Genomic DNA, 18,380 nt, shown 5'->3' with positions numbered 1-18,380 from the left:
AGTACTATCTCAAACTGCATCCACTGATCTCTTTCCCATTTGAGGAATGACTCAGGGAAACAATTTCCCAACTAAACAAGGAAAATTTGCTTCAGGAAAAATGAATAGGAAAACACTCCAGATCTGAGGAGATTTTAAATTGACATTTGAGAATTCAAGAGAAAATAGCTCAAAGTCTGAAGTGGATAATAGAGAAAATGTCAATAATTTGAGAGAAGAGAAGGGAAATCCATATTGTATAGAACTGTTGAATATATTACAGACAATGGAAAGAAGATGGACAGTTCTTATATACTGTACCAGTACAGTTGATAGGCAAATCATTTCTCTTGTGCTGATGGCCGTTTGAAGCTTCTATTACATAGTGCCAGTTGGAAGATTTTTCTGTCTTTGGTTCACAAGCATTACTTGGGAAAGTGTGAAAAATACCTGACATCTATTAAAAGTTTTTCATCATTTTCAAGAGAAACGTCTATTTGGCCCAATCCAGACCTTGCCCAAGTTTGCAGTTACTCTGTGCTATGCATTTGAGCTAATATGTTATATCTCCAGTTTTAAAGCTAGTGCCATCTTTTATTTTATTCTTTCTTGTGACTGCCTTATCACATTCGCTGACCGTTTTCTTGTTATTAATAAATATATGAAAAATCAACATAAAAGGCTACCCCCTCAGTTGGTGTAGCTCCATTGACTTCAGTGGCAATGACTTCAGTTCACACCAGCTGAGGATATGACCCAAAGTGATCACAAAGCATAAATTTCATGCGAGTGTAAATCCGAGAAGGGAGGCAGGCATTAAGAAGGGAGAACACGTCCTGAAATACATACACAATATTAAAAACATTGAATCTTAAATCAATATACATGGATCATACAGTCTCCGGAATTATTAGTAGCTCAAAGATATCTGTTCTTGTTAGGATATATAATGTATTCATTTCATTTTGCCCAAATACTTTCAGAAGGTTATGCAACTGCCTGGGCATATAATAAAGGGGCACTGCTCTATGCCTTGCCAGGTTTCTGGTCATTCATATAGGGTTAGAAAGGTCAGTGTTCTATTTTCAGCATCCCCCCCTTATGGGAATTGCGATCAATCTTATGTTTCACACTTGCATTATTGCGAGCTGATTCCTAGCAACAAACCTTGACATAATGAACTCTGTTTCACATTTCTGTTGCCAATGTGGAACTCGGAGTTTTACGTATCCTCCCCCAGAGTGTTTCTGTAGGAAGAGTTTCATTTGCTGTACCAATCAGGGCAATATGCTTATGTTTAAAAGGTCTGTTCTGAGGCATCTACTTTTCATTTCCTAAGCTAAAATATTTCCCTAAGTTAAAATGGTGGTAAAGGATAACTCATCTTTCAGATCAGCCATGTCAAAACAAGCATAATTATTCTAACTGGCAGAGATCAAGTAGACTCTCTCTATTACTGCAGTAAGAAGCAGTGGATGTTAGGTAGATGACAGAAAGCAGTTTCTATATATTATAGTCCTAGGAGAAAAACTTTTTCTAACTTCCTCTCCCCCCTCACAATTATTACTTTCCCCGAGTTATAAAGAGCATTCCACTAGGTTCAATTCCCAGTTCTGTTACAGACTTCTTGCATGACCTTGATCAAGTTACTTAATCTCTTTCAGTCCCTTTCCCCATCTGCAAAATGAGTATAATAATATTTTCTTTGTCTTGTCTGTTTAACTTGTAAGCTGTTTAGGGCAGAGACTGGCACTTATACACAGTAGAATCCCAATTGTGGTTGGAGCATCTAGGTGCTGCTATAATATATATAACACTAATAGTAATATGACTGTTTATGCTAGTGATTAATTTAGCCTAATACCTTAAGCTTAGCTAAATTATATGTGAAAGTGAATATGTAATGGTTGCTATACTCATTTAAATTTTGCAAGTCATTTTGCATCTGTTCAACTCATTGTATAGATTGACGTGCCTACTATTCAGCCACTTCCTCTAACCCTCTTCACATGTTCACATGCCTAAATTATTTTTTTGATCAGTAGGGTGCTAAATTACCAGGTTGGAAATTTCTTCAGGAAATAAGGGATGCATGCAAGAACTCAAGTGCCTTCAGGGATCTAAGTCTTGGGGAAGGAGGGGCCTTCATTTCCAAGTTTATAGGTAATACAGTATTTTTTTTCCAAGTTGGAAAATGTTCAGCTTATTTACGGTATGGACATGCTGATGTCTTGGACTATTTTTGTTAATAACCCATTACAATCAACATGTCCTTTTTATGTGTGAATTTATTTTGACAGTTACGGTCAAAAATATTCTACATGCTCACTCACCCACTGTTTTTGTGGGTGAGTAAAAGATCTTTGCTTTTTAATCATTTCTTCTCATAATAAAAGAGAGGTATTTGTGATAAACATTCACAACAATTTTGCAAGACTGGCTGAAATCCTGCCTCCCTTGAAGGCCAGGGAAAAATTGCCATTGACTTCAGTTGCATCCTCTCTGTCTGCAATGCTCTTCTCTTGGGCACTTCATGTAGGTGTCATAGGGTAAGAATTTCAAAATCAATCATGCACAGTTATTCACAAGCAACTAACAGATGCAGGGAAGCACTCAATATGTACACACAAATCATAAGTTTGTGCATGCACGTGGCTAGTTAGGCACCTAACTGGTCATATGTTCAGTCAAGTAGCTGATTTCCATACAGAAGTTAGGCATATGCATAAGTTTTCATGCTTAAATTTGAAAAGCTGATCCATAATATGCTACATGTTGTTCAAATGTTTAATTACTTACTCAGTCAATGTGAGTTTGCTTGAATAGAGTGCAAGATTCAGCCCTATATGCTCTCTCATTGGCTAAATAAATTAGCATCCTAAAACTCTAAACCTATACTTGTCTACTAAGCATGACTTGAATTGTCGATAAGATTTTAACCTATTTATAGTTTCATAACAAGCCTGTAACAAATAATTCCACATTTCATAACCAAATGTAAATAAGATTTAGCACTACTGTCAAAGTAGTGAGCACCATGGCAGTAATTCTGGAGGCAGTGTCAAATGTGAACCTGCCTTTAGCGAGGTTCCTCTTCAATTGTAGGCAAGTGCCTTTCAATAGAATGAGGAATAGATTAATCATAGCTATTAGAGCGCTTTCAGGAAAAGATTGTATAGTTTGTATATGTTCCCAGAGATGATAAGTTAATTCATCTGGAACAACATTAGTTCATCAAATTTTGTGGCTTACTTGAAAATCGAAATCCAGTAATTTCATATGCCATCTGACTCAGTGTCCATTTAGTTCACCTTTTAGACAACTCTGATAGATTCTCATAATGAATCAATATATAGGTGAAATAAAATTGTAACTAAGCCTCCTTTTAGCCAGTTTTTTTGGCATTGCAATCTATTGCTACAGTTGGATAAGTTGCTAATGTGTGTATTTTTTCTGTAAAAATCTGTATCTAGCATTGTACATTTGAAATGGTAAATACAAACCTGAAAAATTTAACACCAGTGTTTGACTTTTTATGGGGTGATAAATTGCTTCTTAGTCTTATAAAGTCCACAGGTGTTTATGTCTATTATTGTAAGCTTAGTTAAAAACTCAGCTTTAACAGGAATGCTTTGGCAAGAGCCAGTCATTCCTAGAATGAATGGAAGAAATAGGATTTCTTGTTATACATCATTTTAATTTTTGTAGGGTAGGTTCTGCTTATTACCCCTTCTAATCCATTTCAGCCTAATAGTCTAGCAAGGTTGTTTTCCCTTTCCCTGTTGAGCTCCATTTGTTTTAAAGGGATGTTTTGTTTTGCATATTGAGTTTGGTTTGGAATGTTGTAAATGCTGTTCAGTTATAAAATAGCCTCTGTCAAATCACATAATATCCCCACTACTGAGCTTTAGGGGTTGATCCTGAAAGCTTTTTTGCATACTGAACTCCCATTGAAGTCATTTGGGGTTCTGAGAATAGAGAGATTCCAAAATAGGCCTTAAAACATTTACAGACTTTAATCAAAACTGATCAAAATTAAAAGATTTGTAATTAAAAATTAAAAGAGGGTAGTTGGGAAGTGGGGGGGGGGGGGGAGTTAGTAAGTCCCTGCTGGATCATTATACATGTCTATGGGGGAAGTCTACAGAGTCCATTTACTAGGCTTCCCATTTCCAGGCTGAGAAATGCTTTCCATTGGGGTTTCTAGGGCAGCTCTGAATCAGGAGAGCCTCTGTTAGAACAGCTTCTGTAAGAACCATATTGTCCAAAGCAGGTAAGGAGCTACGGGATCAGGTGGAAGACTCTAGCCATTGTATAGGCCCCCATTCCCAATATGTGATCAATGGGTTTGGGGGGTATAAAACACCCACTTCTCCCATAGGGTGATGAGGAAGGAAGGAAATGATATGAGCACAATAGCAAAGTTTCCATTGCTGTTTGTGAGTTAGTCCCACATCTGGCTGTAAATAGATATAGTAGTGCCACAGATTTGTGCAGTACTAGGTTTCTAGCCAGGGGCTTTAGCTAATGCTAACAAATCAGAAAGCATTTTTGGTAGATAAAGGACCTTCCCCACTGAGGATGAAACTCAAGCTTTTCATTCTATGGGTGGCTGGGGGTTGTAATAGCTCTTGCAGGCTTCAGAACCCATGGAAAAGGTTGTGAAGATTGCAGTTTCCTAGGTTCTCCAGAATTCTCAGCTTTCTTTCAAAATGTGGGAAGAAGAAACATGACTGTAAACATGCTGTAAAAATTTTAACTTCTGGGTGGGTTGGAGCCTAGCATTCAAATCAGCCAGTCAATGTATTAAAATACAGCTTGCTCTGTCTCCACTATGTGTTAAAATGCATTGGTTAGCTAACACTGATTTTTAAATCACCTTTCATCTTAGTCTATGCGTGCCCTTAGACTGTAAAATCTTCAGGATGGGGACTGTATCTTGTTTTGGGTACCTATAAAACATAGTATGTTGAGGCCCCATTCTGGGTTAGAGGTTTCTGTGTTCTACTGTAATAAAAATAATGAATAATAATAATAGTATCATCATAATTACATGGGCCTAGATCATCATCTCCTTCACCAAAACCTGTGAGAAGGTTTGGGGGCAGGAAATCCCATGAGGTTTTGCTCACAGTTGCCTTTGAATTTTTCTATAAGGAAGTGATCCTACACACCTGTGGAATAAGCAAGAGGTTATACCCTAAATCCCAAAGGACTTATTACCCCCTCCCACACTGCAATTCTCTGGTTATCTGCCAGAGACCATTGCTATCTGCACAGAGGCCCTGTGCATCCCCTCTTGTTCCCTTTCGGCTTGTTGGCCCTAATCTGTTCTCCTCTTGTTCCCTTTCAGCATGCTTTTGTTGACTTGTGCTGTCTGGGCTACCCCAGCTGGTAACTGCCCAGTATTCCCTTATGGTGAGCAGGAGCTCATTCAGGTAACATTAATGCCTGTGGAGATTCCCCATAGGGTTGGAATACCCTCAGCCCCACTCCCAGCCTGTCTCACCATGTATGGATCCTGGACCCTCTAAGCAGCCCCATAACTCAATCTGGGAGGAAGGACAAATGGTGCTATATGGGTGACTGTCTTCCCTCCCTTTCACATGGGCAGGACAGAGCCACACACTCCTCTGGAGGAACAATCAAGCTGCGGGTATTTCCATTTTGTGCTGAGGGTGTATGGAAAGAACTGCACTTATTCTTGTTCCTTCCCTCTTGGTGAAAATGGCAAAAATGCCACCAGCATTGTTCCTCGGAATGAAAAACATATATCTGATGAACAATAATGCTCTTATACCAGTACCTTCATGCATTCTGGTCCACACTTGGTCCACTTTCAGACCAAGATCCAAAAGTTTCTGGGCCTGATTCTGGCACTGACCCTGTCAGAAAACTCACTCCCATCAATCATCAGAAAACTTGCTTCCGTCAGTCAATTCTGATTGCCCACAAAACCAATGGAGAAGCTGTTCTGCTAGTTCTTTAACAAGAGACACTAAACAGTGTGGCAAGATGAAGCTGAGGGATCTATAGATTTCTGCACCTTTGCCCCCTGACCCAGCAATAGTGCTAGGTGTACGCATATCTTCTGCATTTTGTATGTTTGTTTACATAATTACAGATAAAGCCAGTGAGTCTGATTTTGATCTCACTTGCACCAGTGTTGCACTGCTGTTAAGTGAGACCAGAATCAATTTCAATATGCAGAAAGATGGAAGGGATATTATTTGTGTTGTGGTTTAATAGTAAAGCACTGAAACAGAAATACTTCGGTTTTGCTCTCTATATATCCCACCTCTGTGGTTGTCTGTCTTGTTGGTTACCTTGGAAACACATACAGGAGAAAATTTGATTGGAGGAGCACTAAAAGTTGTGGGTGAAGTTTTGAATGGTGCCAATGATTATGACTGATGTCCAAAACAGGAGAGGTCTGCAAAGACTGGGGTTGTTTTTAGTTGTTGGTTTGCTTTTTAAAGAAAAGAAAAAGAAAAAAAGAGGGTCAAGAATGAGAGGCTCAAGCTTAAATTTGGGAGTGAAGTAGTTGGTTATTTTGAAGAGTGAGTTTTAGAAGGAGAGAAAAAGTATAACAGTTCTGCTGAGCAATCCGTTGTTAAACTGTCAGTGATACTAAAAAATAAATTGTTTCACTATTGTGAACAAGATAGTGATGTCAAAAATGCAGATATTCAGTTGTTTATACCATCACTGTTGGTAATGTTACAGAATTTATGTTCTGAAATAACTTCATGACATGTTCTTGGTGTGGGTATATACTGTGGTAGTATTTGTATATCTATCTATTTATGTGGGGGTGTATAATCAATCCATACACATAGCGTGTATTTGTGGGTATGCAGAGACATACACATACATATATTTAGCATATTTAATAAACACACACTATCATGAATGGTATTATATAAATAGGATAGATGAACATAAATACTCACATTCTCTCTCTATATGTAGATATCGATATATATGTGTATATATGTTTGTGTGTCTAAAATTCCATAGTTACAAAAGTAGTCTTAACCTCATTTATAATGTAATGCCTTTGATCTGTTTTACCAAATTACCAGCTATGCTTTTCAATCTGCTGTGTACACATTACACACATTTTTGTGGGGAATTTGCATTGATTTATTAGAAGACCCACCCTTATTTTTTTCATAAAATGTAATTTTGAGGTAAGGAAGTACGTATTTGCGGACTTTCTGATCGCCCTATAGATTTTTTTTAACTAATTGATTTTCCCTCGTTCATTTTTTTTTCGCAGTAAATTCAACAGCTGAGTATTCTCGGTTCTGAAAAATAACATTGGGGACTGTATTGTATCTGCCGTAGTTCGAGGTTAGAACTCGGAATTGTGCTGAACATCTGTCTAAAGGGGGAAAAACATTAAGGCGTGAGTTTGTAGCATAACTCCGCAAATAATGCTGGGAGCGGCGGATCGTGGGCTTGGGCAAAGCAGCATCCACGCACTATTAGAGTCTCTCAGCCCAGAAATAGAAGTGCCCCATTTCGAAACACATTTTAAAATTCACCAAATATGTTCCAAGCAAGAGAGGAGACAAAATGCGGTCACTGTTTGCAGCGAAGGCTCCTGCAAAAGACCATGTCAAACGCTCTGCCTCAAAAGGATCGGAGCCCAGAGTCGTGGCCAAACGGTGATTACAGTTTTATAATTTAATTAAGAAGGGCAGCAATCGGGAAATGGCCAGCCGGGGGAAACTCTCCGCTCTGATTGTCTCTAGCACATGGGGTTCCCGGACAATAACGGGGTGCTAATTCCGAAAGCCCACACCGCCGTCCCGCAAAGACAAGGGGGATGTGTAGGCAATCAACCCTCCAGCAGTCCTGGCGAAGCCGGACTGACCCCAGCAAATGAAAATAATCAAAAGTAATTAGAAGCGTGCTGGACTACTCCTGGGAGATCTGTGCGAGAGAATAAACATGCCGGAGCCCTCCAAGCCACTGCAAAGGCCCATGTCTGAGCTGTTAGGTGCCCTGACCTTGTCCACATAAAGACGTGATTTATGAAGTGCAGGGCACAGCAGCAGGACTTCTGTCTTCTCCAGAAGAACCAAATTACTGAGGTGGAGATTAACATGCTTTCAGACGGGCCCATTTCCAGACCAAGGGAAATTTTTTATTTACATTTTTTTTACCTTTAATTTCCTCCTCTTTCTCTTTTTAAAGCAGCCTTTTGGCTTGGGGGGGACAGAACCCAGGGAAGTGGGAGGGTAGCCAGGGCAGCAACAGCATGGGAGAGACTGGGGAGAGCTGAAATTGATTAGGAACAGTCTGTTTAACCCGGTGCTGTAGAGTCATTTTCGTTATCTACCCCGGGAAGTGTTTGATTTGATTGGAGAAAGATCTGGTAAAGATCTGGCTCTTAGTATATACTAAGAGCATTGATTTTTTTTTTTTAAGCATCTGTCAATATCTATAACATAAGGCAAAGGGAATTAGCATGCAGCTGAATTGTGTCAATGTTTCTAGTTTATTTCACTATTTTTGTGGCTTGTTGCCCTGAATCACAGAGCATTAGGGTATGTCGGAGGGGTTTTTTTTTAAATTTATTTTAATACTTTTGTTCCAGTGTTTTAAAAGCTACCACAGTGTTAGTAGTCAGGATGTTCAATGATGTGTCTAGTCACCTTGAGAAATAGAATATTAAGCCCCACTTAACAATTGTGGTTAAGGGGTGACTTGCTCTATAAATTAACAGATAATCTTCAGATTAAGATGAACGTGTTATTGAACATTCATAGTATTTTAAAAACTGCCAGCAACTTGTCTGATGCCCCCCCCCTCCTCCAGTATTGTCCTCTGCAGAGTGTTTGTCCGCAGGAAGCCTATTAAAAGTGGACAGTGCAGTTATTTCATCTGGCTTTGGCTGGGCTGCTTTTCTTTGCTTTAATAATGTGTTGGAATGCTCCATGCCCATAGGGTCTCCATTAGGAGAACTTTTACTTCTGGGGCGACCATGAAGTTAAGGGCTTAAAAGAGGCATCAGTTTACAACCTGGTGGGAATAGCTAGCAGACTGGAGTACTAACTCCGTACTGCCTCCTCTAATATGGAGACTTATTTGAAATAAACAATTGCGAAAAGGAGGCCGATCCAGTGGCAATCCTTGAGCCTTTTGAAGAACGTACAAACCCTCTCAATTGGAAGAGGAAGGGAGAAAGGGCCAGAAACGCGTTTGGCCCCCTTTCAAAACAGGAAGAAAACACAGTAACATCTTTTGATGTGATCAGCTAACGGGAGATCTTTACGTGTATCAGACATTTCTCAGCCACCACTTCTGCGGTCACCACAAGGCTGCTTTCTCCACCGCCTCTTTAAACCTCTTACCAAGAAAATGAAAAAGCCCCTCCTATGCCGGGGCAAAATCTGTATGTGAAACCCTCTTTCTACTCTTCACCTCCACGTCGAAAAAAGTTTACATAATATTTTTGTAGACGTTCTCCCATGGCCGGGGAGACGGGAATATTAATACTCAGATCTGCCCCAGTACATACGAAATGAAGCCAGGTTTTAAGATTATAGTAAAGCCATTATTTTTAATAGCCCATTTCAAGGGTGGAGCTAAAACAAACAGGCATGTTCCCCATTATGGCTAGCAGAGAGCTTCTTACAGGGAGACCTACTGCAGATAGATTTCAGAAGAACAATACCAGGGGGAGAAGAAGCTACTAGGGAGTGCTGTTTGTGAGGTGTGTGTGCAGAAATCTTCTGAACGAAAGTGATCTGAGTTTGGCCACATACAGAATTCACAGCAGTTGTGGTGAGTAGATAACCCCTAATGTACTGACCGGTTCTCCTGGCGTTATTCTGAGGGGATCCGCTCTGCATGTACAGGGCACTATCTTCATGCAGGTGAGGAACTCTCATTACAAATTATTAGTGCGTCACAGTGATTTGATAACCCAGCAGGACTTTCCGAAGTAGAGTCACCCCAACAGCTGATTAATAGCCTGGTCCTTCACCATCATAAATAATAGTCATAATTAATAAATAGCAGGGGTTTAGGAGCAGGAGCTAAACACCCCGGGAGTAAGACCACCGAGTATTAACAGGAGAATGGATGCAACAGCACAGGCTCTGCCCTCTGTATTTACTGCAGTTATGCTGCCCCTTGTAAAGCTGATTCTGGGAGCAGCACTCAGCTCACACCTTCTAGCAGCAGCCACCGCCTTGGCTCCTGCTCCTGAAAGGAAAGTACCCGAGAGACAGTGGCTGCCGCTGAGTTCTTAAATCTGTGCACTGAGCAGTAATTCAGCTGGCTACGCCATCTACTGGCCAGTGGCTGCAAGCGTCTGACTCGAATCACCCACCCTCCTCAATACCATACATGCATGGCATGGGGTGTGTGTATAGATAGATATATAAGCCCTTTCCATGAAATCCTAATTTAGCCAGGACCTGCTACTGATACCAAAAGACCTTTTGTTTATCCACCAACATTTCCTCCTTTTCAGAGAGGCTTTGTTAAAGGGAGGGGGCTACCGCTTGGTATCAGAACCTCTGATCAGGCCTATGGGCTCGAGCAATCAGTTTCCCAGATTACTTGTATTTAATACACAATGCATCATAAAACAAATCCCTCATCCTGACAGGAAGAAAATAGAACAGTTCATAGCTCGAGCTGGTCCAATTTATGGCTAAATTAAAAAAAAGAAAAAGAAGGCTCCAACAATGGACAAGTTGAGGGAGGGCAGGAAATCAATGGGCCAGCGAACCGGGAACTCAGCTAGGTTCTCAAGGCCCGGACTCTGGGAATCTCTGGCCAGGTTTTTGGGGTTATTTACAAAGGGTTCCCCTCCCCCCTCGCCTACCTAACATTGCTGTGTGCGATTTTTCTTCTCTCTCCTCTCGTCTTGAACAATAGCCATTATCTGAAATAACAGTTCAATGTCACAGATAACAGGCCGCTGAGAGGAATTAATCATCATCTCTTGTCACTTGGATTCTCGCCCTCGCCTTCTTCCCTCCCCTCCATTGTAAAAAAAAAAAAATCGATTTTTAGTCTGAGAAATATATTTGCACTTTAAAAAAAAAGTGGGTGGCACTTATGATGGTGTAATAAACGATAACGTTCAGCCCCCTTTTTCAATTCTCTCCCCTCCCTCTTAAAAAACATGTTATAGTGAACCTCGGCAGACAGTGCCCAACTTTGCTGGCTAGAGTGGGCCAGTTTGCTGCATTACATTAATTATTATTATTATTATTATTATAGTTATGGTTAATTTTTAAAAAAATGTAGAAGCCACTACAATTTCCAGACGTTGTAGCTTTTATGTAAACTCAAAGAGAATTCATCTCTCGGATTATTCATTCGATATCGATTCCTTCCCCTCTACCATCCCAGTCCAAACATCTAACCTCCCTCCAGTTTCATTCATGAGATTGGTTACTAGATAAATAAATCAATCAAGATCCTTAAGGAAACGATTCCAAACGGAGCGGTTGTTCCGTTTGCACAAAACAGGAGGTGTAGGATATTTATTGTGAAATGCAAAATAATATTAAAAAAGCTGGTTTTCATTTTTTGAGAAGTCCGTGCCCTTTTCGATAGATGTAAAATAGACATCGAAAAAGGAACTGGCTCATCGCGGATTTATAAACCTACTGATCTTTTTCTCAGACCAAATTCGGTGATAAATGGAGTCCTGTTGTTTTTTAATGGTAAGAAGTAACATTTTAACAACTTTTTGTAAACAGATCATTTATTGATTAATTACGCGCCGCCTGTGTCTTCCTGTCTCTCTCTGTCTCTGTGTGTGCAGTGAACGGGAGAGGAAAGGGGAAAAATACAAAAAATTCTGCCAGGAAGAGTAGAATTTAGAGCGATCGCAATATCTAAGTATCCTATAGATGGACAATGTGCATATCGCGGATGCAATACATGTAGCCAATTAACTTTTTTTTAAAAGTGGCAATTAACGTTCTCAACTGCGTTTCAGTTCGTGGTTGTTGCTGCTGCTTTTTGTACGTAAAAGAAAAGAAAAGAATAAGCCGGCTGGTTTTGTTAAACGCTTCTTTAATAAACACATTCACACAGAGACACTTGCACTTTCGGAACACTGAAACAAGGCGAGGTTTTCCTGCGAGAGAAAAATCCTCCCACCCAAGATCTCCCTATTGGCTGCTGATTACATGGATGGACTCGACATGTTTAAAGGGGATGGTGCATCCGTAATCAGTCTGCCCCTATAGGACTTCTGTCTTGGCGACCTCTTTGTGACCTCTCTCGCCGGAGGAGGCTGCTGTCACTTTAAAAATTTACTGAAAGAGGAGCCTCTGTCTGGCTTCCGACCACTGTGTTGCAAGGGGGAGATAGCTCCCTCTCGCTCTCTCTCGCCTCTTTATGGATGGCCGGTCAGATCTTCTTTAAAGAGACAGTTCATGAAATGGAAACCCCTGGCAGTTGAGTGTGTGGGGTTGCAAAAAAAAAAAAAAAAAAAAAAAAAAAAAAACTAGAAAGGGAGGGGAGGGATGAGGGAGACGCTCCGGCTGAGAAAGAAGCTCTCACAGGACAGGCTCTGAAGAGGAGAGTGTGTGTGGGGAGGGGGGGACAGCCTCCCACCCCCTCCCTAGCCAGCACACACTCGCACTTTTTTCCTGTGATCACCAGCAGAGAAGTGAAAGAAGTTTTTTTTTTATGGGATTTTTTTTTTCTTGATAACTTTCTTTACACACACCCCGAGCAGCCGATCAGAGCAGGAGGGGCAGATCGGGGAAGGTGATGGGAAGCCGGGAGGAATTTGCAAAAAAATAAGAATAATAATAACAATGATCGATAATCATCATTAAAGCAAACTCCCCCACACACATCTCCCCCCCCCCACCAAAAAAAAAATATCCAGCAACAGCAAACCAACCCCTGAGAACTCCAGGCGAGGCGAGAGAAAGTTCCCAACAAATGGTGGAAGAGAGTGGAGCTTCCAAGCAGCGACCCGAGCCGGCACCAGGACACCAGCCACCCACCCGCTCTGCAGACCGACGGCGAGTGTTTTTTGTTTTGTTTTACTTCCAGCCGCTTGAAGGACCTTCCCCCCTCCCCCTCCCTGTGCACGGAAGCGCTCAGGCTTTAGGAATCAGTGCCGTGGGAGAGAGAAGGTAAGAGGAGCGGGTGAGGAGAGCTGATCCTAGTCATAACAAACTCGCCGTACCCCCTGACACTTTCTCTTCGTGTCCGTTCTGTCTTGGGTCAGGAACTTGCTCCCTGGCCCCCCGGGTGCCTTCCCTGCCCTGCTCAGACTTGTGATTTCCTTGTTGCTCACAGGGCGGCTACGGCTCACTCTCTCCCTCGCAGTTTGCTGGTGTCTCTCTGGGGCGAGGGGATGATTGTGTGTGTGTGTGTGTATGGAAGGGGTGGGGGTGTCTGGCTGCCTGTCTCCCTCTGTCCCAGGGATCCAGAAAGAGCAGGGTTTGGCAAGCCTAGCTAGATTCCTGGCAAAGCAGCCGAGCAGCTTCTGGATCTGCCTTCGGCAAAGTTCCTCCTCCACAGGCTTCTAGTCTAGAGAGCCCTAAGATGCGTGGCTCTGCCGAATGGTCCCCTCCCAGATACACTTGCAATAACCCTAACAGCACATAAAAGGAAAACCAAGCGGGTTGGAAAGGGCAAGGCGTGTAAAAAAAAAAAAGAAAAGAAAATCAAATAAAGGTTCCTCGGGGCAGTGGTCGCTTTTTGAAAAGGCAGAACTCCTGTGTAAGCAGCCAAGGAGGTGGCAGGGGGTGGGAAGTCACTCCTGCAATTTTGCTTTTATTTAAAAGTCTCTGGTCCTGTCAGAGAAACCCCCCTAACTGAATAAAAATCTTCGTTACCTCCCGGAGACGTTCCTCTAAAAACGAGTCAAGCGGTCACAGTCGTTTGGGACTGAAAGAAAAGTTAAAGCATGGTTGCAAGGAGACGAAGAAAGTTAAGTTTCCAGTGGAAATGCTCTCAGCCCTTGGAGAAGGGCAGAACATCGGGACTGACCATACGCACGATCTGCTGTATTCATGCTCCGTTGACTGGGACAGCTGAAATAATGTTAACACTAAAACAAATTAAACGTGGACATTAGAATGCAGCTTAAAAACTTGCCTTTTTTTCCCTGGACTTGTAAATGTAGTTGATTCGGATTATTTCTTGCTTGTGAAATTCAAATATAATTGTTTAGATCGCTCTATGAGAGCGTATAGAAGAGGGGAGGGAATATTGTTCTGTTAGTTTGGAGTGGGTGGGAGGGGGTTCTACCGGTCTAGTCAGTCGTTTCCTCTTTTACCATGAACAGGGCCTGATCCTGCTTTCCCCACCTACCCCAAACTTCTGTTTGGACTCAGGGGAAGCATGGAGTTCACAAGCAAGGCAGGATCGGAGTCCCTGTTGAAACACCATCCTAAACCTCTGTGGCAGATTTATTTTTAACCAAACTACAAGGAAGCGGAATTCGAAATGAACTTCGCCAATATCGTGCAACTGAAATGGGATGATTTCTTCCTGTGTGACAAAATCGAAGCCAGTGGCGGGGTCAGCTGTGTGGTGTTTAAGTCTGGGGCAATTCACTTGAATATCTGAACCTAGTGATTTAGAGTCAAGTTTGTTACAATGAAAAAATGTTTAAAATGAAGCGTCCTGACAAGACCGAGGAACTTACAAAAAACTTCTGTGACTATTTTAGCCTGAGAAATTGGCTTGGAGGAAAGAAGGCAACTTTTTCTGCAGCAGGGTCGTTACCAGAAAGTGTCCTTTTAGAGCATACTTTTTGCTAGCACACTGGTTGCTGTTTAATCGCCTGCTAGTCAAAAGGCTTGTTCATAGTGTGTCTTGCCTTGTGTCCTCTAGTTTGTCCCCTTGAAGTTTGTGGTGAGTTAATGATCTGAATCTGCTTCTGGAGGATTACCTGAACTCTATGTTAAACTGCTCTAGGGCTAGGGAAATGTACCCTTGACTTCAGTTTTCACCTTCATAAGGGCAGAGATAAAGCAGCTTTTCAGCTGGGTTCATTTAATTAATGAATCTGAGCTGTTGTGGGGTAGAGCTAGACTATATTGTTAGTGTTTGATAGAAAACTTCCTTAGGTTTTCATTAACTAAATGATATACAATACCAGAATTCCTTTCCATTCAACCTGAAGGCCAAAAGTGCTCCAGGTCTTGACTTGAATACAAATTCTTTTAAGTGCAGAAACAATCTCTCTCCCTCTCACACACACATTTCTAATACAAATAGGTTAATATACTTTCAGTACAGAATATGCCAAACAGGAGAACTTTCCAAATGTAATATTAGCTATACATTGGGCTATTGCTGAAAGCTTCGTATAGGCCAGTCATAAAACCTGTAGATAAATGGTGATATGCAGTCATATATAATGATTAGCAATTTGTCATAATATTAGAATAGAACATCCTTTTTAACTTGTCCACAATCAATCTCATTAGATTTGTTTATTTTCTGCGTAATTGGAACTATGTATTGGTATGTGTGGAATATTGTGCCATGTTTTGCATGAATGTTTACATTGTTTTTCATTTATTTTCTTTAGTCTGGCATGGAGGGTCTGTTATTAACCAAGTCCTGTAAATTGCCTCGATTAAGGGGTATGATTTAAGTGCTAAAGGGGGGAGGGGTTTGGGAAGCATAATATTAAAACAAGATTAATAACTCTGAATCTAAACATCATTTAGTGGATGGAATTTATAACAAACATGAAAATGCTAAATGCGACCTAAAAATAAATTCAGTTGGAAACAAAGAAAAACCAAAAACACACACAACCCCCAAGAGGACCACCACAGACACTATTCTTAATCACTCTGGTATATAATCACAGACAAAAATTATGTCAAAATAGAATTTTGAACGATAAATATTCACTGATATAAAATGAGAAAATCAGATGTTTGCTAAATGAGTATATTTTCCATTAGCAATGATTAGCCATCACACTGATTACGGGTAAGCATTTTTCAGGACATGTTTACAACAAATTTATGATCCCTTTCTTAATAGGCATATGTTCTAACAATTATTTTAGAAGTCTCACTGGAGAAACATATTTTTGAATAAAACATGCTTAAGTGATTATCCATTTGTTTATTTGAAGACCCATGATTTTTCTTTTAATTAGTGTGGCCTGACACCAATAGAAAGATTTACCCTTTCATATTCTTCCTTCTAGATCTTGGATGAGTTTTGCAATGTGAAGTTCTGCATAGATGCCAGTCAACCAGATGTAGGGAACTGGCTCAAATATATCAAATTTGCTGGATGCTACAATCAGCATAACCTTGTTGCATGTCAAATAAGTGATCAGGTATGTTGTGGGCACTTTCCGGACTTGTTTGTAAAGAGCTTTATGGTATCGGTGGAAAAAAATAATAGTAATCCACAGTATGTTTTATGATTTGTTTGTTGATTATGGTACCAGGTAAAACACGATTGTGAAATTCAGAATAGAGTCATTTTTACCAGCTACTGCAGATAAGAATTTCCTATTTTTTCACTTTAATGTCCTTTTTGTAAAATACATTGTTTTTATTTTACATCTGATATGTAACATATGAAACCAGTATTTTCCATTTGTCATTAATAATATTTTCTAATTTATCAGCCAGTTTAATTGGGTGGCTAGACTAGTGCGTTCAGTTAATCAAAACATTCAATGTGAAATTAATGGAAAATGGAGGTGAAGATACAAAACAAAAACAACCTCCCTCCCCCACTGCAAAAAACCTCTGCAAATATATGTTTTATATATAGTTATATATATAATATAAACTATGGATACAAATATACATATGCATGCATAGAATTATGCCTTCTCATGCAATGAGATAGAGCTAATGATAGTTTTATTCTGAACTTTTTTATATTTTTAGGTAATTTTTTCCCTTTTCATTTACTGGAGGGTTAGAACATTGACTTTTTATTGGATTGAAATGTTAGTTTCTCTCCACCTACTCCAACCTTTAAAATAAGTGTGGAGTTGGTGGGGAGAAATCATAGTAAAGCAATTTGCTTTGAAACACTGAGTTACTTGTTGGGTTTTTTTTTTAACATAAAGGTTTCTTTTGGTATGTGTATATCAAATAAATGCCATGATGAAATGCATAATTGAATGAAGTTAGGTTAAGAACATCATGATTCATTAAAGAAAAGAAACTAAAATTCGAAGGGCTACCAGACGGTGAATTCTCATTTTATATTTAAATGTTCATATCTGTAACAGAGTATTTGATTCTTTTAATCATTGTATTCCATTGTCACAAAATAATTAATTGAAACAGGTGGATTTTAAAGATTATCTTTAGTTGATTTAATTGCCCTGACATTATTGAGAAAAAAATCAAACAAGACACAAAGCTTCAGTTAGTAATCATTCTTTCCAATCAAATGCCAATATATAAAACGAATGTCGGACAGTCTCCCATTTGCAACATCATTACAGGAATATGTATTCATATCTGACAGAATGATTGATTAAAATTGACTTAACTTTTTCAGAAACTGTGCTGAAGTATCATTTTCATTTAAAACTTTTAATATTCAGCATTAAATGCATGCAGCATAGAACAAATCAACCTACCGTGAGATAACTTTATTTTTTGCATAGTCGCTTGTTCAACAAAACAAGCAATAAAATTGGTAGATGAAAAATACATTCTCAAATTAATGTATGTTTTATACAGAAAATAGCCAATTCAGTGAACACAGAGCTTTCATTTGATCATGTTGCAAAATGGAAACGATGCAGCTGAGCTCAAATATCAATATTTTACATTTAATAAAAGTTAGAATAAATGGGTAAGTTTAGTAAAGGAATAATATGAATTGATAAAAGTGGCTTACTGTCTCCAATGTTGATATTTTTATTCTGCAAATAAAATGTGCATTGTACTGAAATATCAGAATCTTTTCCTATACACACACATATGTTTTGATGTTTTTGAAATTGAAGTTATAGAGCTTAGAAGTTCCTCTTTTTTTAATGCTTACATTTCTGAGATTTGGTGGTGGTGATTTCTTTCATTCACAGGAGACTTGTTATTTATTTTTGCACAGTTTTGTGCCATTCATAATTCCTTATTTTTTACAGAATGTTGGCAAGATTTGTAAATTAAAAACTGGTTGCCTTTCAAGTAGTATGTTGTGTGAGATCTGCTGTCAACAAGAGAAAATGGATTGCTGTTACTATACACACTGGAAATTTATCCCCCAAAATTGTATCTGTCCTCAGGCATTTTATGAGCATACCCTACAAAAATAATTCTATAAATGTGCTCTTGAATCTTAAACTGAATAGATATTCCAATTGTTAGCTCCTCCTTCTGCTTTACTCTGCACAAACCTGTGAAAGATAACATAAAATATAATAGGGGACCAAACTGTGAAATTGA

General features: G+C 39.7%; 1 protein-coding gene across 8 annotated transcripts in view; it reads left to right on the top strand.

Moving 5' to 3' along the window:
* Positions 1–18,380, top strand: part of MECOM (MDS1 and EVI1 complex locus) — a 478,598-nt gene that overhangs the window by 406,128 nt on the left and 54,090 nt on the right. For 7 of the 8 annotated variants that reach the window (XM_050965809.1, XM_050965805.1, XM_050965803.1 and 4 more), the window contains one exon: positions 16,163–16,297. In XM_050965809.1, the coding sequence (XP_050821766.1) occupies positions 16,163–16,297 (135 nt within the window). Of the gene's footprint in view, positions 1–12,466; positions 13,113–16,162; positions 16,298–18,380 lie in introns of those variants that run through there. The other variant, XM_050965806.1, reaches the window with a different exon arrangement.

The sequence above is a fragment of the Gopherus flavomarginatus genome, chromosome 8, assembly GCF_025201925.1.
Source record: "Gopherus flavomarginatus isolate rGopFla2 chromosome 8, rGopFla2.mat.asm, whole genome shotgun sequence".
NCBI lineage: Eukaryota > Metazoa > Chordata > Testudines > Testudinidae > Gopherus > Gopherus flavomarginatus.
Note: the sequence above shows the minus strand (reverse complement) of the source record. Positions and strands in the feature narration are given on the sequence as shown.